Genomic DNA, 21,522 nt, shown 5'->3' on the forward strand with positions numbered 1-21,522 from the left:
AAGAAAAACACATGATCACTCCATTCACACTTAATAAACTGCATTATTTTATAATCCGTGGTGGAATTGGCTTCTTAGACTTCCGGGGTCGGCGCCATCGGCAATGGCGGATTCCCTCTTTGAGGGAGTTAGCTCCACGGAAATCGGGTCTTGCCACTACGGCGAAGCGGGGACCCTTCAAAAAACCACAGGCGGGGGAAGCCTGTGATCGTGAGACTTGGCCGGCACCTTCAGCGCCCCCCCAATTTGCAAAGGAACCCGGCTCCGGAGCGAAACGTGGTGAGAGGCGCGGTGCTGAGTCAATTGCTTCTTCCGTGGAGTGAAGCCGCACAGCTGTTGCCAGAGAGCGCTGACTTTTTTCCTGTGACAATTTGGCTATCAAAACAACTACCTGTGAGTAGGTTAAACTTAAAGATTTGAAAACAAGGGAAGAAAAAGCACTAATTTGGCACTGAAACGAAAGGCTTAAACAGGAAGTCCGCCTTCCGTTTCTTGTAAACAGATCAAAGCAAAGACCTGGAAAATCGCTTTAAAAGGACTTAAATCCTAACATCAATACAAGAGATCTCCCTCCCTGAGTTGCAGGAGAGGGGAGGGAAGAGGGAAAAGTATTTTTGCCTGCAAAAAGAGAGGAAAAGAAACAAAGACCACCGCTTAATGCCTGGGAACGGGCTGTCAAGGGACAATAAGATTGCCGTTCTGTGAATCACGCTGTTTATGGATAATGTAACCTTTTGACAGTTAATTCTGCAAGAGAGATACTTTGATTCTGACTGGTTTCTCCAGACTTTAAGGAACTGTAAATTAACTGAAATTGAAACTGTTGCTTATTTTGTTAAATAGGGGACTTGGAAAAGTTATTTTAATGCAACAAGTATTGACTGTTACTATGTCCCCCTAGAGGAACTTTGAAATTGTTACAACTGGCCAGGGAATTTTCCACTTTAAACCGGCCAGGGGAATTTTCCACAGCAAAACAAACTCCGGCCGTGGGATTGACCTTGAGCTTCAGATAAAGTGTTATGGCAGACTCGCTTCAGGAAAAAACAACAAGATCTGGTAAAATTCGGCAGCAGCGAAGAGCATCAGCATCTGGCCCTTCTGCACCACCAGGGGCAGCATCTGTTCAAGTTGGGTCAAAAGGAATGGCATCTGAAGATGTTTTAGCTTTGGCAGTAGATAAGATCAATGAATCTTTGGAAAAATTAAGCAAACAAGTAGCTGAGGCAACAACTATAATTGACCAAAACACTACAAGCATCAATAACTTGGGACAGAAGTTACAGAAAGGTAGCCGTGTTGGTCTGCCATAGTCAAAACAAAAAAAATTTTTTCCTTCCAGTAGCACCTTAAAGACCAACTAAGTTAGTTCTTGGTATGAGCTTTCGTGTGCATGCACACTTCTTCAGATACACTTGAAGATACACTTCAGATACTTCTGAAGTAGTGTGCATGCACACAAAAGCTCATACCAAGAACTAACTTAGTTGGTCTTTAAGGTGCTACTGGAAGGAAAAAAAAATTTTTGTTGGGACAGAAGGTGAACTCTAACACAGAATCTATTGAGAAATTGCTGCAGGAATCTACTTTGACCCGAAAGACAGCTGAAGAAGCAAAGGAAAAGGCACTGGCCGTAGAGGAAAAGATACCACCGATATGTAGGCAACTTGAGGACCACAGGTCGATGTTGTCCATGATTGAACTGAAGGAAAGACAGACAAATTTAAGGATCAGGGCTGTACCTGTACTTGAGAAAGATAACCTAAGTGACTTTCTTATGCAGGAATTTGCAGACTTTTGGAACCTAGAGTCAGATAAGCAAGATATCAAGATAGTAAGTGCTTTCAGGCTTGGAAGAGGGGGGAGAAAGAACAGAGTGAGAGACTGTTTGATTACCCTCCGAACAAAAGAGGAGAGAGACAAAATATTGAGTCTGCATTTTCAGAAGACCTTAGAAATACATCAATCAAGAGTGGAGATATTTAAAGACATTCCGAAATACCTTCTGGATCTTAGGTCTAACTACGGAGATCTGGTGACCCTGTTGAGAAGTAATAGAATTGTTTTCAGGTGGGAATTCCCCCAAGGCCTATCTTTTACCTTCAAAGGAAGAAAGTTAAAAATAAGATCAGTGGATGATAAAGAAAGATTTTTGAAAGATTACGGAGAAGATCTGCAGAAAGAATCCGAAGAAGAGCCAAGAGCATTAAAACCAGGAATACTAGACATAGCATCACTATCTTTTGGATTGGACAACTCAGAGAAAGTGATACCACCGACAGAACAAGAACAATTACTGGGTGCAGTTGGAGGAAAAGTAAAGTAACCACGCCATGGCTCTGCAACTATTAAGTTGGAATATTAATGGTTTTAACTCCCCGGAGACGAGGAAAAAAGTCTTTCATTTATTGAAAAAGGAACAATTGGACTTGATTTGTCTACAGGAAACACATGTGATAAGGCTACATAGGAAAGTAGTGATCAATAAAAGATTGGGTCAAGAGTTTATTTCATCAGATAAGGTTAAAAAAAGAGGAGTAGTGATTTATGCAAAAGAGTGCCTATCACCGAAATTTATTTTTAAAGATGACCAAGGAAGATTCGTGGCAATTGAAATTCAAACACAAGGAGAGAAATTTTTGATAGTAGGAGTTTATGCACCAAATGAGGGGAAATCTGAATTTTTTAAAAAGTTGCATGAGACATTGCTGCACTATATGGATTACAACATTATCATGATGGGAGATATGAATGGAGTGGTATCTACAAATATGGACAAGGCACAGAGACAGGTAGTCACTAAGGATGGCAGACTACCAAAAACCTTTTTTGAGATGACTGACAATATGGACTTAATTGACATTTGGAGAACAAAGAATCCCTTGGGTAGAGAGGGAACTTTCTTCTCTGAAGCCAAAATGACATGGACGAGAATTGACCAAATTTGGATAACTTGAGGACTGGCTCCTAAGATTCGAAAAGTGGAAATCTGCCCTAAAACTTGCTCCGACCATAATGCTGTGAAAATGGAGATGAAACTAACACCAACTGGTTCCTTCAGATGGAGGATGAATGACACCTTGTTTAGAGACGAAGAGGTTACCAAGAAGGCCCAAAAGACCTTGAGAGACTATTTCGAGATAAATATGAACACTACCATTGAAAAAAGAGTAATCTGGGACGCAAGCAAAGCGGTTATGAGGGGGTTTCTAATTCAACAGAATGCAATAAAGAAGAGAACTCAAAATGAGAAAAAAGATAAAATTTTGGAGAAAATAAAAGAGGGTGAGAAGAAACTGAGAGCCAAACCAAAGTCACAAGAGATTCTGAGAGAAATAAAGTTATACCAAGTCCAATATATGAAAATGATGAATCAGGAAATAGAATGGAAAATTAAACAGATGAGACAAAGGACATTTGAATCGGCTAATAAATGTGGGAAACTGTTAGCTTGGCAAATGAAAAAAAGACAAAAACTTAACACCATTACTAATTTGGAAGTGGAAGGAAAGAATATACAGAATCCAGTGGAAATTAGAAAATGTTTCCAGAGGTACTTTAAACAGTTATATGCACAAGGGCCACAGAAAGAGATTGATATAGACCAATTCTTAAAAACAAATGGATTACAAAAAATCTCTCAAGAAAACAAGTCAATGTTGAACTATAAAATAACAGAACAGGAGGTAGAAGGTGCCATCCAGAATATGCAGTTGGGCAAATCTCCAGGGCCGGATGGTTTAACCTCAAAATACTATAGATCTTTGAAAGGTTGGATAATTCAACCACTAAAGGAGGTTTGTAATGAAATTTTGGAGGGGGGAAAAGCGCCAGAGTCGTGGAAGGAAGCCTACATTACACTTATACCGAAAACTGAGTCTGAAAAGACACAACTTAAGAACTACCGCCCTATATCCCTGCTTAACGTGGATTACAAAATTTTTGCAGATATTTTGGCTAAAAGACTAAAAAAAGTATTAGTGGAGGAGATACATAAAGACCAAGCTGGCTTTCTCCCGGGCAGACACTTGTCTGATAACACGAGAAATATAATTAACATTTTGGAAAAACTGCAAGTGAATATTAATACTAAAGCAGTCTTAATATTTGTAGATGCGGAGAAAGCTTTTGATAATATCTCTTGGAGTTTTATGAAGAAAAATCTTCAGGGGATGGGGGTTGGTCATGGCTTTGAAAATGGTATAGGTGCAATTTATTCAGAACAAAAGGCCAAACTAATTGTTAACAATGTGGTGACAGAGGAATTTAAGATAGAGAAAGGGACACGACAAGGCTGCCCAATTTCCCCACTGCTCTTTATTTCGGTCCTGGAGGTTTTGCTAAATATGATCAGAAGGGACCATCTGATTAAAGGTATACAGGTCGGAGCCAAACAGTACAAATTGAAAGCTTTCGCAGATGACTTAGTACTGACACTACAGGAGCCAGAATCTAGTACTAAAAGAGTATTGGAACTGATTCAAGAATCTGGTCAAGTGGCAGGATTTAAGTTGAATAAGTTAAAAACTAAGGTTCTCGAGAAAAATTTAACACCGATTGAGAAAGAGAGGTTTCAGAAGGAGACAGGTTTAACACTGGTTAAGAAAGTAAAATACCTGGGGGTTAATATGACCGCTAAGAACTTAAATTTATTTAAAGATAATTATGAGAAATGTTGGTCAGAAGTGAAAAAGGATCTAGAAATATGGTCAAATCTGAAGCTTTCCTTGTTAGGTCGAATTGCTGTTATAAAGATGAATGTATTGCCAATAATGTTATTTTTGTTTCAATCATTGCAAATTTTGGACAAAATGGACTGTTTCAAGAAGTGGCAGAGAGACATTTCTAGATTTGTCTGGCAGGGCAAGAAGCCCAGAATAAAATTTAAAATACTAACCGATGTAAAGGAAAGAGGTGGATTTGTCCTGCCAGACCTTAAACTCTATTATGAATCAGCAGCATTTTGCTGGCTGAAAGAATGGCTGCTTCTTGAGAACACAGACATTTTGGACTTAGAAGGCTTTAATAATGTTTTTGGGTGGCATGCATATCTGTGGTATGACAAGGTTAAAGCACACAAAGCATTTAAAAACCATATTGTCAGGAAAGCATTGTTTAATGTCTGGATAAGATATAAAGATTTACTTGAAAACAAAACCCCAAGGTGGTTATCACCGATGGAAGCGAAGGCTCAGAAAAAGCTCAATATGGAGGCCAAATGGCCGAAATATTGGGAGATTTTGGAACATGAAGGAGATAAATTGAAATTGCAGAGTTTTGAGAAATTAAAAAATAGAGTGCGAGACTGGCTTCATTACTATCAAATAAGGGAGGCTTACAATTTGGACAAAAAAATTGGCTTCCAGGTGGAAAAATCAAAATTGGAAACAGAACTGTTAGATCCCAAAACTAAGATACTATCAAGAATGTATAACTTGCTGTTGAAATGGAATACTCAGGATGAAACGGTTAAATCTGCTATGACTAAATGGGCACAAGATGTTGGACATAACATTATGTTTGCTGACTGGGAACAGTTGTGGACCACAGGTATGAAGTTTAAGGCATGTAATGCCTTAAGAGAGAATATTATGAAAATGATATACAGGTGGTACATGACACCAGTCAAGCTTGCAAAAATCTACCATTTGCCTGATAATAAATGTTGGAAATGTAAAGATAATGAAGGCACATTCTTTCACCTTTGGTGGACGTGCCCAAGGATTAAGGCTTTCTGGGAGATGATATATAATGAAATGAAAAAGGTATTTAAATATACCTTTCTGAAGAAACCAGAGGCCTTTCTCCTGGGCATGGTTGGCCAATTGGTGTTAAAGAAGGATAGAACTTTTTTTATGTACGCTACAACAGCAGCAAGAATACTCATTGCAAAGTACTGGAAGACACAAGATCTACCCACCCTGGAAGAATGGCAGATGAAAGTAATAGACTATATGGAACTGGCGGAAATGACTGGCAGAATCCGAGACCAGGGAGAAGAGTTGGTGGAAGAAGATTGGAAGAATTTTAAAGATTATTTACAGAAACATTGTAAAATTAATGAATGCTAAAATGATGTTGGAATGAAATGAAGCGGTTTTAGCAACAATGTTAAAAAGAAGTATGTAAAAATGGATTGTTAATAGATGAAAGTATAAAGTTATAATATGTTAAGATAAAGAATTAAGATAAAAACAAAGAGGGAAAGGATTTGCTGAATTATGTATTCGAACTGGAATACAAAAAAGGGAGGTGTGAGGAGGTCAGGGAAACAAGTAAATGAAAGGCAAGACATGGAAAGATGGATTTACTTTTAATTGTTTTTATTTCCTCTGTATTTTGTATCTTTTGTTTTCTTTTTTCTATTTTCTTATTACTTTTGTAATTTCTTCTGAAATTTTAATAAATATCATTAAAAAAACAAAGAGAATCCTGTTAATAAGACTTTCAGGAAAGACAAGAAAGGAACTGAACACATTTCAATCCCAGTATGCACCTTCTCTTATTTTAACTCCTTTCTCCACTGTCCTCTCTATGTTCCAAACTTTTAGGTATGCAGGTGAGATAATGGCAAGAAAAACACATGATTCACACTTAATAACTCCATTCACACTTAATAAACTGCATTATTTTATAATCTATGGTGGAATTGGCTTCTTAGGCACATCTCTGTATTTCTCTTTTTCCAGGGAGGAAATGATCACAGGCTCAAGTAGCACTCTCTCCTATGACTATGTTACTATGCCACATGTAACTGTTAAAATATTGCAAGATATTAGAACAGGCACCCCCAAACTTGGCCCTCCAGATGTTTTGGGACTACAATTCCCATCATCCCTGACCACTGGTCCTGTTAGCTACGGATGATGGGAGTTGTAGTCCCAAAACATCTGGAGGGCCAAGTTTGGGGATGCCTGTATTAGAACATAAGAAGAGCCTGCTCGATTGGGCAAAGGCCCACCTAGTCCAGCATCCTGTTTTCACAGTTATCAACTAAATGCCTGCGGGAAACCAGCAAGCAGGATTTGAGTACAAGAGCCCCCTGCCTTCCTGTGCTTTCAGTCTAATCCTCTTTTTCAAGCTATCCAAGTTGTAGGCCATCACTCCTGTAGGATGCAAGTCCATAGAAGTCCATTTAGAGTATTGCTCATATTTTGGGCAATAGAATGAAAGGTGTTTTAGCAGAAAAAATTCATGACAAGCAGGCCTGCTTTCTACCAGGACGTCAGATGAAGGAGAATATAAGGAATATAATTGATATTATTGAATATTTGGAAGTAAGAAATGAGAAAAAAGCGGCCTTAATGTTTATAGATGCTGAAAAGGCTTTTGATAATGTTTCATGGGCTTTTATGAAAAAGATAAAAGAAAAAATGAATTTTGGGGAAGCATTTGGGAGAGGAATTGATGCAATTTATTTTTACCAACAGTCTATGCTGATTGTTAATAAGGTTATAACAGAAAAGTGTAAAATAACGAAGGGGACAAGACAAGGATATCCCCTATCACCATTATTATTTATTTTGGTATTAGAGGCCCTGGTGAGAGAGAAAAAGTGGAGAAATTAATTACAGGAATAACAGTAGAAAATAAAGCATATAAATTAAAAGCTTCTACAGTTCACCTTGTAATTACAGTAAAGGATCCCATAAATACTCCACCAAAGGTAGTAAAAAAAGATACAGGACTTCGGTCAGGCCGGAGGCTTTAAAGTAAACAAGAATAAGACTACGTTTTTGGTAAAAAACACAATGGAGCAAGGCCAAAAGGAATTACAACAGAAAACAGAGTTAGTTATACATAACAAAGTCAAATTCTGAGAGATTTGTTTGACAGCTAAGAATATCAATATTTTTAAAGACAATTACAAGAATGAGTGGAAAGAAATAAAAAGAGCTTTAGAGATATGGGGAAGAATGGATTTATCATTTTGGGGAAGAATATCAGTAATAAAAATGAATGTATTGCCAAAAATGTTATTTTTATTCCAATCAGTCCCGGCAATAGGCAACGTAGGATGCTTTGAAAAATGGCAAGGAGATATATCTAGGTTTATCTGGAAAGGGAAGAAACCAAGGATAAAAAATAAATTATTAACAGATGTAAGAGAGAGAGGAGGTTTTGCTCTGCTGGATTTGAAACTTTATTATTAAGCATCCTGTATCTGCTACAACCAGGAATGGGATGTAGGAATCAAGCCTAGTCAGAGGAATTGGCCACTCTCCAAGCACCCGGCTTGAGTTCCTTGTTGACCTCCCCGTCTGCGACTCCCGGCAAGATCAGGCGAGATCTCAATCGGCAATCCTCCTCTAACGTGAGAAGAACACACCACTCCTCCCCTGCCATCCCCAGGGAGGGGAGAGAGACAGACAGAAATGTATTTACATGCCTTTATTTCTGTCTTTCCAGCAGTACAGAGAAACGTGTCTGCACTCTCTTAACACCAACAGCAGAGAGAGAAAAAAACTCCTCCCCTGTACTTCCAGTACAGGTCAGATGACACTCTGAGCTAACATCCGGTGCTCAGTACAGTGAATAGACTGTCCCTTTGTTCCCACGGTACAGTCCCAAGCATCAGCATCCTGTTTGGCTTTCCAGCCACCTGGAGCTCGCTGCTGCATTGCTCCTTTTTCGTAACACCCTCCCCCAAAAGAATCAATGCGTGTTGCGGCAAGCAAAGCGTGATCCAGAGAAGAAAACAAACAGTTGTTATACACATAACACTCCCCTGTTGTTACAGTTCCACCCTTGGAACTCCTCGCCACTGGTTTCCCCAGTGTACCTCTCTGGTTGTCTGGCTTCCAAGGAATGAGTGCATCTGCATTACCTTGGCTAGCAACTCTCTGTTGTGTCTTTGTCACTGACTTAGACACAGCTCCAACCTGTCCTCGGTTGTGTACAACAGCAACACATGCAACAGCTAAGTTAGCAAACTCTTTTGAGTACCACTTGGGTGGTACACCCTTTGTAACTCTCTCAGACCTTCGTATGAGGTGCTGATCTTCTCTGCTCACTGGTTTAGCCTCTGGACTCTGTTGAGAACCAGTACCAATGGTAAACAGTGGTTCATCCTTCACCTGTGAAGGCCTATCCATTGTGTGAGATTTCCTCTCAATGACTGTGTCAACTGAGCTCTTTGAGCTATCACTGTCATCACTCTCAGTACTAGTAAAATCATCATCATCATCTGAATTGTCCTCTGTGGGAAATGTGTGTACTATCACTCTCTCCTGTTCAGGAGCACTCTCTAGAGATTTTGTGAGAATCACCTGACCAGATTCAGACAAAATTACTCTGTAGAGACCCTTTTCATATCCCACAAAAATACCTCTGGCATTCTTTACTCCACCTGGAGCTTCTGTCCTCACATGAGACCCAAAAACCTTGAAATGGGCAACAGAAGGTTTTCTATGGAACAGTTTCTCAAAAGGAGAACTTCCCAACTCTTTTGAAACCTTTCTCAACCACGTATAACAATACGACATGAGCAACTCCGCCCAGTACTCATGTGGCAGATGTGAACTAAGCAATTGCGCATTCATCCCCTTTTGCAATTCTTTGTTCACCCGTACACAGACATCCCTGTTCCATGCTTCCGCTGAAACAGCAACCTTGCGTCTTATCCCTTTCTTCTGCAGGAACTCCTGAAAATCCTGTAAAAGAAAAATTTGCTTCTCATCTGTGAAAAGACAATCAATGTTAGCATCATGCATATTTTCAACCTTGTCACAAAACTCCTGAAACCTTTCTAAGGCTTCTTGTGGTTTCTTTAACACATAAATCCAGACAAAATTAGAGAAATGATCCACACACACAAGATAAAATCTTGCATTGCCTCTAGATGGTGCTAGAGGACCAATCACATCAGCATACACCCGCTGAAATGCTCTGTCGACCCTGGTCACCTTCTTGGCGTCCGTTTTGGTCACACCTGCGAGAGAAATCAAGTTAGATTCAGATGAATTACATTCCATGTAATCACTTTGTTCATAAGTCAACAAATACAGTCCATCTTTCTCTCTGGCAGAAAGATACAACTCTCCATCTTTGAAGATCTTGCAGCTCTCAGCATCATAGGACAGTTTCAGTCCTTTCTTTGCAATCTGCGAAACACTCAGCAGATTGAACTTCAATTCAGGAACCAAGTAAACATTGTTTATAGTCAAGTTCAGACTCTCAAGATACACAGTCCCTATCCCGGTCGCTTCCAGCTCCTGACCGTTGGCCTGTTTCACAGCGAAGCTTTGCTTCTTAAACGTTGAAAATAGTTGTCGATTACAAACGCGTTCTCAACATCTGGCGTGGTCCTTTCGACATCAAAGCCTTTGCAGGTTTCACCGTAGACGTGGTATGACTTTTGCCTGATGCCTCAGGCTTTGCTGAGCGGCCCTTTACTCCTTTTGGCTGGCGTGGCTTCTTACAGTTCCGCTGAAGATGCCCAGCCTGTCCACAATTGTAACATCGGACAACATTCAAAGCTACAGCATTCTCTCCAGTAGCAACATCAGTGGGGGAATTAGAACTCCGTTCCTCCCTCCCCGTCCTTTACTTCCAGTGCAGCAAGCCGGTCGTGTTCATTCAGAACAACGGCACACACCCTCTCTGCGGTCAAATCTTGAGCCGGTAGGGAACCAAGCTGACTGGCAACCGTTTTGTAAGTCCGATTTAGGCTGTTTATCATCATGAAGCAAAACACTTCCTCCTGTAGACGGAAATTGCGTTCCACCATCTGTTGGCGCAGATATTTCATCTCCGTCAGGTGCGCTTGAACATCTCCATCAGGCGCAAGCCTCAGATTGGTCAGCTTCTCAAAATACAGCAACGCTGAAGAACCAGCATCCCTCTGATGTGTTCTACGCAGCGTTTCCCAAATCTCTCGTGCATACTCTAAATTCTGAATATGCACCAATTGGCAATCTGAGACACACAGAATTATAGCCGTCCTGGCCTTTACATTTTGTGATTCCCAACCTCGCGTTGGAACTGCAGGGATGGGGTTCTCAATCACCTCAAAGATCCTCTGATTCTGCAGCAGGGCCTTCATCTTTACAGACCAAGATGAATAATTGTCATTAGTCAGGGGAGGTGGATAAGGTAAACCTCCCCCCTTCTTGGCATCCATTTTGAATCCAAGTCTCAGCTCTCACTCTCGAGCCTGTAAAATCCAAAAGTCTTTTCTGGGTTGTTTACTGCCTACTCTGGCAGGCAAACTGCAAGCTGTCTCAAAGTCCTTGCACAGCAGCGAAGTTAGCCAAAACAACTTCCATTTCCCAGGCTCACACTGAGCCAGCCCCTTTGTCAGTATCTTTCCACTTTACTGACGGTCGTTGCCTAGCAACTGTGCATACCTTTCTTCTAACAGGAAATCTTATCAACCACAAGAATTCCTGGTATGCAAGCCTTTCCTTTCAGAGCTGTTTTCCAAACGCAGCTCCCGTGAACCAGAAAATGAATCAATCTGCGTTCACACTTTTAGCCCGAAATTCAGCATACCTTTTGGGGCTCCTCTCGGTGTCCAGCCGTCTGTTCACCTTCTGGCTGCACGCAGACGTTATCTTATCTTCTTTGGTGCAGAGGATGACAAACGATCCATCAACCTCTCATGCTGATTCCCATGGATCAGTAACCATCGGCGTCTTGCTACCAGATGTAGGAATCAAGCCTAGTCAGAGGAATTGGCCACTCTCCAGGCACCCGGCTTGAGTTCCTTGTTGACCTCCCCGTCTGCGACCCCCGGCAAGATCAGGCGAGATCTCAATTGGCGATCCTCCTCTAACGTGAGAAGAACACACCACTCCTCCCCTGCCATCCCCAGGGAGGGGAGAGAGACAGACAGAAATGTATTTACATGCCTTTACATTGGAAAACACAGATACTGTATTTTAGACCTGGAAGGACATGAATTATGGATAGCATGGATATTTATGGTAGGAAAAAGCCTAGGTGCATAGAGCTTCTCAGAATCATAGAGTAAGTAAATCAATTTTTAGGGTATGGGAGAAGTATAAAAATTTGTTTGAGTAAAAAACAAGCTGGTGGCTTTCCCCCTTGGAAGCAATATCTCTGAAAAAAAGTGAATATGAGAATTGGCCGACTTATAGAGAACTCTTAACTGAAGTTGAAAACCAACTGAAATAAAAAGATTTTGCCCAAGAAACCAGAGGCCTTCCTGTTGGGCATGGTAGACCAGAAAGTGTTAAAGAAGGACAGAACTTTGTTTATGTATGCTAGTACAGCAGCAAGAATACTCATCGCAAAGAACTGGAAGACACAAGATTTACCCACGCTGGAGGAATGGCAGATGCAGTTGATGGACTACATGGAGATAGCTGAACTGACCGGCAGAATCCGAGATTTGGATGTAGAAACAATTGAGGTGGACTGGAAAAAGTTTAAAGACTACTTGCAAAAGTATTACAAGCTGTATGAATCTTAAGATGGTGCATGATTTGGAAATGATACGCTTTAGCAATTATGATTAAGTAAATAGTAAACTAAGTGATAAAAGAGAAAAGGAGATAATATGAAATTGAACATGTTACGTTTATTTTAAAGGTATAAAAATTGTGACATAATACATTGAATATAGATACATAACATGTAAAAGTTACAATAAGGTATGACATAAGGTAACAAATTGCTGACATTGTTAACATAAAGAACGCAGAATCGGAAGGGGTGGGGAAGTCCAAATTTGGGATTTTTGTTAAAAAAAAAAAAAAAAATGGTTTCTTGTAAACTCCTTATTTGTTTGTAATGTATAAAATTTGGAAAGAAACGTAATAAAAAATATTATAAAAAAAAAATGAAATAAAAAGATTTTGAAGAGATAAGGGAAGCTGTAACTGACTGGTTACAGTATCATCAACTAAACAATATATTTAAGATAGATATGAAAAAACTATTAAAAGAATTGTGTCTAGGTGAAAAATTCCAAAAAGGTATAAATGCAATATATGACCAACAGAAAGCAAAAATTATTATTAATGGAGAGTTTGGAGAAGAAATCAACATCTTTAAAGGTACAAGATAAGGATGCCCCCTATCCCCAATGTTATTTACAATAGTATTAGAGGTTCTATTAAAGAAAATAAGGCAGGACAACCAAATAAGAGGAATAGCAGTTGGTGAAAAAAGATACAAGTTAAGAGGCTTTGCAGATGATGTTACAGATAGGTAGCCGTGTTGGTCTGCCATAGTCAAAACAAAAAATTTTTTTTCCTTCCAGTAGCACCTTAAAGACCAACTAAGTTAGTTCTTGGTATGAGCTTTCGTGTGCATGCACACTTCTTCAGATACACTATAAGATACACTTATCTGAAGAAGTGTGCATGCACACGAAAGCTCATACCAAGAACTAACTTAGTTGGTCTTTAAGGTGCTACTGGAAGGAAAAAAATTTTTTGTTTTGCAGATGATGTTATGATCACAACAGAAAATCCCCTACAATGTACACCTAGAATATTGGAATGCATAAACGAATATGGCAGGTTAGCAGGATACAAATTAAACTATGGGAAAAGCAAAATACTAGTGAAAAATATGGAAGAAAAAGATAAAGTGAAATTACAAGAAATTACAGGATTGGAAATTAAAAAGAAAATAAGGTATCTTGGAATAAATTTAACAACAAACACTATAGACTTAAGTAATGAGAACTATGGGAAAACATGGAATGAAATAAAAAATGACTTGCAAGTATGGGGGAAATTAAATCTTTCCTTACTAGGGAAAATATTGGTAATAAAGATGAACATATTACCAAGGATGATGTTTTTATTTCAAAGTATCCAATACTAGGAGGAGATAAATGTTTTAATAACTGGAAAAGAGATTTGGCTAAATTCGTATGGTCAGGGGAAAAGCCAAGAATAAAACACAAAATAATGATAGATAAGAAGGAGAGAGGAGGATTTGGTCTCCCAGACATGGAGTTATATCATGATGCGGTGGGTCTGACCTGGCTAAAAGAATGGATCAAATTAGATGACTCAGATGTATTGGATTTAGACGGAATAGAGACGAGATTTGGATGGCATGCCTATCTAATAGATGAAAAAGTCAAAGTACATAAAGGCTTCCTAGGGCATATAGTCAGAAAATCTATATATAAAATATGGGAGAAATATAAAAGACTCCTAGAACCGAAAACTCCCTGGTGGGCATCGCCAGCAGAAATTGTCGCAGTGAAAAAATTAAATATGAAAGAAAATTGGGTTACCTATAAAACTGTATTAAAGGAAGAAAAAGGAGAATTGGAATTAAAGGATTATACAGAAATTAAAGCTCACATTAGTGCGAAAAACTGAAAAAGTGGTATTGTACTGACAAAAATATTTTTTTTAAAAAAAATTTTTTTATTAAGCAGTTTTTATAACAACACAAACATAACATAACAACAGCAAATACATAAACAAACAAAAACAAAAACAAAACAAAAAACAAGTACCATTTCATATCTTAATTTCTTATACCTTTCTTCCCCGACTTCCTCATGCCTCCCTTTTCTGTATTCCAAATTCTAATCAATTACTCAGCAAATCTTCCCTTATTTTACTTTATATTTAAGCTAATCTTCCTTATTCTCCTTGTCTTAACCATTGCTAATAGTAACCATTTACTTTCCAGTCCAACATCATTCTAACTTTCATTAATTTTGTAATATTTCTTTAGATAGTCCTTGAACTTTTTCCATTCTTCTTCCGCTGCTTCTCTTCCCTGGTTTCGGATTCTGCTCGTCATTTCTGCCAAGCCCATGTAGTCAATCACCTTCATCTGCCATTCTTCCAGTGTGGGTAGATCCTGTGTCTTCTAGTACTTTGCAATGAGTATTCTAGCTGCTGTTGTAGCATACATAAAGAAAGTTATATCCGTCTTTAACACCCCTTGGCCGACAATACCCAAGAGAAAGGCCTCTGGTTTCTTAGGGAAGGTATATTTAAATACCTTTTTAAGTTCATTATAAATCATTTCCCAGAATGCCTTAATCTTCGGGCACGTCCACCAAAGGTGAAAAAATGTACCTTCCTTTTCTTTACATTTCCAACATTTATTATCAGGCAAATGGTAAATCTTTGCAAGCTTGACTGGGGTTATGTACCACCTATAGATCATTTTCATAATATTTTCTCTTAAAGCATTACATGCCGTAAATTTCATCCCGGTGGTCCACAACTTTTCCCAATCAGCAAACAAAATATTATGACCAATGTCCTGAGCCCATTTAATCATAGTTGATTTAACCGTTTCATCTTGTGTATTCCATTTCAGCAGCAAATTGTACATTTTTGACAAATTCTTAGTACTGGATTCTAACAGTTCAGTCTCCAATTTTGATTTTTCCACCTGGAAGCCAATTTTACTGTCCAGTTTAAACACTTCATTTATTTGGTGATAGTGCAACCAATCTCTCACCTTCCCTTTTAATTTCTCAAAACTCTGCAATCTCAGTTTGTCCCCTTCCTTTTCCAGAATTTCCCAATATCTTGGCCACTTCGACTCCATATTTAACTTTTTGACTGCCTTAGCTTCCATTGGCGACAGCCACCTTGGAGTTTTGTTTTCCAGCAAATCTTTATATCTGACCCAGACATTTAATAGTGCTTTTCTGACAATATGGTTTTTAAAACTTTTATGTGCTTTAACCTTGTCATACCACAAATATGCATGCCACCCAAAAATATTGTTAAAACCTTCCAAATCCAAAATGTCTGTATTTTCAAGAAGCAGCCAATCTTTTAGCCAGCAGAAAGCTGCCGCTTCATAGTACAATTTAAAGTCTGGCAGGGCAAACCCCCCTCTTTCTTTTGAGTCCGTTAATATCTTAAATTTAATTCTGGGCTTCTTGCCCTGCCAGACAAATTTAGATATATCTTTTTGCCACTTCTTGAAACAGTCCATTTTATCCATTATTTGTAATGCTTGGAACAAAAACAACATTCTTGGCAATACATTCATTTTTATAACTGCAATTCGACCTAACAAGGAAAGCTTCAAGTTTGACCAAATCTCCAAATCTTTTTTCACTTCTGTCCAAGTTTTTTCATAATTATCTTTAAATAAGTTCACATTCTTAGCTGTCATATTTATACCCAGATATTTCACTTTTTTAACCACAGTCAACCCCGTCTCATTCTGAAACCTTTCTTTTTCAACCTGTGTTAAATTTTTCTCCAATACCTTAGTCTTTAACTTATTCAATTTAAATCCTGCCATTTGACCAAACTCTTGAATTATTTCCAAAACTCTTTTCGTGCTAGCTTCTGGCTCTTGTAATGTAAGTACCAGGTCATCTGCAAATGCTCTCAATTTGTATTGTTTAACTCCGACCTGAACCCCTTTGACCAACTGGTCCTTCCTAATCATATTAAGCAAAACCTCCAGGACCAGTACTGACAAAAATAGAGTGGCTTGCCAAATTATTGGAGTCCTATAATATATCCAAAGCAATGGGAGAAATTGGAAGGATCTCAAAAGAGAAGATAGATAGGGACTGGAAGGTGTTTAAAAGATACTTGCAAAACCATATCGAAAAATCAGAACTCCTATTAGAATAAACAAGTTCCGTTTCAAACACTGAAATACTAAATAAGATGGATAACAATGTGTAATAGAAAAAGAAGTATGAAATTAGGCTAAAGGTGTGTGAAAGAAAGTAATAGAAGTGGAAAGAAATTGCAGTTGAGTAGATTGGAAGTCTAACACAAAGGTGGGGTGAGGGGTGGTGGATGGTGATGGGAAAAGGAATTATTTGTGGGATTGAGTGTAAGTATGTTTGAACACTTTTAAGGATTGTTTGAAATGTATGTTTGTAGCTTGTATATCTGTAATATATGTGGATTAATGATGAACTATTTTAACAATAATTTTTTTTAAAAAAATTAAAATAAAAAAGGGTTTTAGTTATGAGACATCACAATTTCAAAAAGAACTCTTAGGAAGTAACATAAAAAAATCTGTCTAAAATGTATAACTTGCTCCTAGAATGGCATACAAAGGATGAACAGGTCACTTCAAAGAAGAAGTGGGTACCTTTTGCTATATGTGGTGGTTATGTAAAATAACAGTATTATTTTGGGAAATGGTATATAATGAATTGGAAAAAAATGTTTAAAATAATTTTTGTTAAGAAACCAGAAGTTTATTTATTTGGAATTACAGGTACTGAGATCCCAAAAGACCAGGAAAGACTATGTATGCGACAACAGCTGCACAGATGTTATTATCTCAAAGATGGGAAGATGAAATAATCCGAACTACTGAAGAATGGTGAGCTAAACTGCTGGACTCTGCCGAAATGGCAAAATTAGCCATGAGACTCAGGAATCAAGAAAACAAGGACTTTAAAAAAGAATGGGGAAATTTTATAATTTACCTATGAGATTACTGCACACAAATCAAAACGTTAGCTGGACTTTAGGAATCACTTGTAAATAAGTTTATGGACACTTTAGATAAATGAGAACTGTGGAGAATGTATCTATACAGTGGTACCTCATGTTACGTAACCCTCTGGTATTTTTCCGGGTTTCGCCGCTCGCACGCGTAGAAGCACTCTATTGCGCCGTGTGCGTGTGCAGAAGCGATCCTCTGGTTTGCAAAAACCTCGGGATCTGTCATTTATAATGCTATAAAAACATTATATCAAATGTTTTTGATATAAACTTTTATTTGTAAAAACCAATAAAAATATTTCAAAAAAAGGGAAGTCCATAGATTGACTATGCTTCTGTTGATTCATCATTTGCAAACCCAGAAATAGGTGTTCCTGTTTTTGAAGTTTGCCGCGGAAACCGAACGTGCTCCTGAGCTCCATTTTTACTGTTGCGCAGCAAATTTAAGTGCCCCCATCCTAATTAATGCTTTTTTTCATTCCGTTTGACCCCTGAGCAGCTAATTTTAGTCGTCTCCATCGTAATTAAGGTTTTTTTCATCCCATTTGTTCCCTTGCACAGCTAATTTAAGGCCCCCCCCAATCAATATTCAGCCGTTTCTGGTTGCAGTGTTCTGAGGTGACATTTGCTGCTTTAGTTTTTTCCTATTTTTTGCATTTTTGTTTGTGTGGCTTTTTCATTTTTGACCGAGGCTTAGTTTTTTGTTTTTTGATTGATTTATTGATTGATTGACTGTGGAAGGGGATAAAAGCTCCCCATTCAAACAATGACTATCATCAATGCAGGTACGATTTTTTTTTTTAATTTTTATCATCTACAATACTGTCTTATTTATTTTATGGTACAGAACATTGATTATTGCTTTCTTTTTATAGATCAATGGTCTTGTTAGATAGTAAAATTCATGTTAAATTGCTGTTTTTAAAAGTCTGGAATGGATTCATCCATTTTGCATTACTTTCTACGGGACAGCACGCCTTGGTTTTGGAACGCTTTGATTTTGGAAGACTTCCGGAACCGATTAAGTTTGAGACCCGAGGTACCACTCTAACTCCTAAGATTTAAAATCCTGGAGGGAGAAAATCTGCCCCCACTACTTTATGAAAGGGATTCAAGAAACAAAGAGCTGCTTTGGAGAAGGCCTCACCCCTTCCTTCTTCCTGTCAGGAACTTCCTTCCATTTGTCTCCTCTCCATCTTTTCCTCTTTCTCCCTCCACCATCCATCTATCCCTGTCCCCATCTCCTCTCCCCTGGAACTCACCAGATTTCTCCAAGGGTCCTGGGAGGGAATGCTCAGAGGTTGTGGGGAGGGATGCGGGAGACAGCCTGACCAGGTCAACCGTCCATCTTCCTCCTTCCATCCTGGCCAGGGTTGCAGGTTCAGTCTCAGCTAGGTTTGCAGGTTCAGCTTCCTGAGGAGCGCAGAATCCAGAGCAAGTTGCAGCTTCCTGGGAGGGAGGGAAGAAGAAGCCAAGGGAGTCTGAGAGCCCCTGCAGGGATTCTCCTGCCCAAGACATTCTGCTGCCCCTGGAGAAGCCCCAATTGGGCACCCCCTTCCCAAGAGCCCCCACCCATTTTCAAACACCTTTGGCAATTCCTTTCATCACCTCCTTTCCTTTTTTATTTATTTTATTTTGTTTATTCAATCTTTATTGGTTTAAAATCAACACACACACACCAAAAGCTTATAAATAGGAAAAGAAACAAAACAAAAAAGCACAATACATTTCTTACAAAAAGAAATAGAACAATACATCACGAATGCAGAAAATTATTCCAGCCATCAACTTCCGACTTCCTTGATATAGGTTATTTATTTTCTTAATTAGGTAAAGGTACGCCTGACAGTTAGGTGCAGTCACAGATGACTCTGGGGTTGCAATGCTCATCTCGCTTTACTGGCCGAGGGAGCCGGCGTTTGTCCGCACTCAGCTTCCGGGTCATGTGGCCAGCATGACTAAGCCGCTTCTGGCAAACTAGAGCAGCGCACGGAAATGCCATTTACCTTCCCGCCGGAGCGGTACCCATTTATCTACTTTTGATGTGCTTTTGAACTGCTAGGTTGGCAATTTTCTTAATTACTTGCCTCTATTTTTCAATAAACTTTGTCTTTGTTAAATCTTGTCTGAATTCTTTGTACCTTATTCAATTCCGAGAGTTATTCAAAGCATTTTAAAGTTTTTATAAGGGGACACAGTTCTTTTAAATATTGCCTATAGAGCTCCCATTCCCTTTTAAACTTTTGGGTCGATCGATTTCTTATCTTTTCCGTCATCTGTGCTACTTCTATATATTGAAGGATTTTTACTTGCCACTCCTCTTCTGATGGAATTTTATCTCCTTTCTATCCCTTGGCAATCAGCATCCCCACTGCAGTTGTTGCATACAAAAAGACCCCTTCCCAGGAGCCCCCACCCATTTTCAAACACCTTTGGCAATTCCTTTCACCTGCCTGTCCCACCTCCCTTCCTAAGGCTGGCATGGTATGCACATTAGTGGCCTGAGAGTAGATCCCTTGGAACTTAAGAGTTAATCTGCAAAGGACTGCTCTGAATACATGGGTGGCCCTTGCATGGAGAAGAAGGAAGCCCCTTGCTTGCATCTGGACCCCCTGGGAGAGGCGGGGGATCCGCCCACTGCTCCCTCTGCCCCCTCCTCTGCCCTCCTGCCCTGCAAACACCCTTTGCTCTTGTTGCTCAGGGGAGAGAGGCACAAAGAGCCTTCAAACCCATCCATTTCCTCCTCTGCAGCCCAGTGAGAGGGGAAGGAGCTGCAGCGTCTGGTTCACTTCAGATACACACATGGTAAACACTGGGATTGTGAATGAACACGTCCTCCGCCTTCCATGGGGTGGGAGTGCGGTGGGTTAAAAGTGGTGAGGAGACCCCCCCCTGCTTGCTCTTACTATGTGTTTGGACCTAGAGGACAACACACACGTTTACACCACGGGATTCCTTAAAGAGGGCACTTCTTTAAATTCAAAGGCCATTTCTACAAAATGGAAGTATTCTGCTGGCAGCCCTATGTAGGAAAGTTTTCGATGTTTTAAATTTTGGGGTGTTTTTGTTGGAAGCCGCCCAGAATGGCTGAGCCAACACAGTCAGATGGGCAGGGGGCAAGTAATGAATTATTTATTCTTATTCTTATTAGTATTATTCCCTCCTAAGCCCATCCTGTTATGCATGCTGATCAGAGACTTTGTCCCAACCTCCCCCACCTTGAACGCAAGAGGGCTTCCTATTTTTACAGCTATTCTTCACATTTCTATTCTGCCCTTCCTCCAAAGATCACAGGGAGCTTACAAGAGAAAAACACAGAGATGCATAGCAGAGTAAGAAATAAAAACGAAAACCCTCCCGCCCCCCATGCAGGTGTGCAGTCCATGGATTGTTTAATGAGCCAAACGCCTGGGAGAAGAGCAAGACTTTCGCCTGTTGCCTAAAGATAAGGTCCTCCTCCGAGGGGTCTTCTGCTGGGGTATACATATTAAAATTAAAATTAATACTATTATTAAAACGATCCTGGCCAGCAATGCCCACCCCTCTCCCCTTTCCCGCCTCCTCGCCTGCAACTCCCTTTGCACCAGATCCCGGCAGGAGTAAGCTTCTCCCCCCCCCTCCCCTTCAAGGCCCCGTTTTAAGAAAACAGCTCCCTTTCCTCCCTTCTCTTCTCCCCGCCCGGATCCCGTTCCGGGGCTTCTCATCCTGGACCCCCTCGCAAAGCCCCTTCCCTCCTTCCCCGCCATTGGCTTTGCACTCACCCGACATCCTGGGCAGCGGGGGCGGGAATGGGAGCCCCCGCGTGGGAGGCAGGGCGTGAGGGCGCTTAATTAGGAGGCTTGATTTGGAAGAAGCCCCTCCTCCGCTTCCGCAGGATGCAGCCCCACTTCCGGCCTCCTTCCCTCCCTCCTTTGCAAGTCCGGAGATTATCTCTGCTGGTGAAGCTGTAAGTGGAGGCAACTCTGAGGAGGAAGGAGAAGATTCTCTCCACGTTCAGCCTCTTGTCTGTTATTTGATAATTGGGGGAAGGAAAACCTTGCAGCACCCAACCAATGGGAAGATGAGGGAGGGAACGTGTGCATAGGGAATATAAACTCATTCTGTGCCCCAGCTGGACTGTGCCTGCTTT

At 39.9% G+C, this 21,522-nt stretch overlaps 2 protein-coding genes across 6 annotated transcripts in view; both read right to left on the minus strand.

Annotated features, from left to right (window-relative positions):
• The window catches only part of LOC128409022 (oocyte zinc finger protein XlCOF6-like), a 46,939-nt gene extending 25,695 nt beyond the window's left edge, over window positions 1–21,244 (minus strand). The window contains exon 1 of the mRNA XM_053379186.1: window positions 21,155–21,244. The gene's annotated coding sequence lies outside the window, so the exon portion shown is untranslated. The remainder of the gene's footprint in view (window positions 1–21,154) is intronic.
• Window positions 1–21,522, minus strand: part of LOC128409009 (oocyte zinc finger protein XlCOF6-like) — a 49,820-nt gene that overhangs the window by 3,346 nt on the left and 24,952 nt on the right. For 2 of the 5 annotated variants that reach the window (XM_053379160.1, XM_053379156.1), the window contains exon 2: window positions 18,656–18,842. The exons of 1 other annotated variant lie outside the window; for it this stretch is intronic. In XM_053379160.1, the coding sequence (XP_053235135.1) occupies window positions 18,656–18,755 (100 nt within the window). In that variant the 5' untranslated portion in view covers window positions 18,756–18,842. Of the gene's footprint in view, window positions 1–18,655; window positions 18,980–19,823; window positions 20,221–21,154; window positions 21,258–21,522 lie in introns of those variants that run through there. 2 more of the 5 variants (XM_053379159.1, XM_053379158.1) reach the window with 2 other exon arrangements.

Source organism: Podarcis raffonei, chromosome 2 (genome assembly GCF_027172205.1).
Source record: "Podarcis raffonei isolate rPodRaf1 chromosome 2, rPodRaf1.pri, whole genome shotgun sequence".
NCBI classification, from domain to species: Eukaryota; Metazoa; Chordata; class Lepidosauria; order Squamata; family Lacertidae; genus Podarcis; species Podarcis raffonei.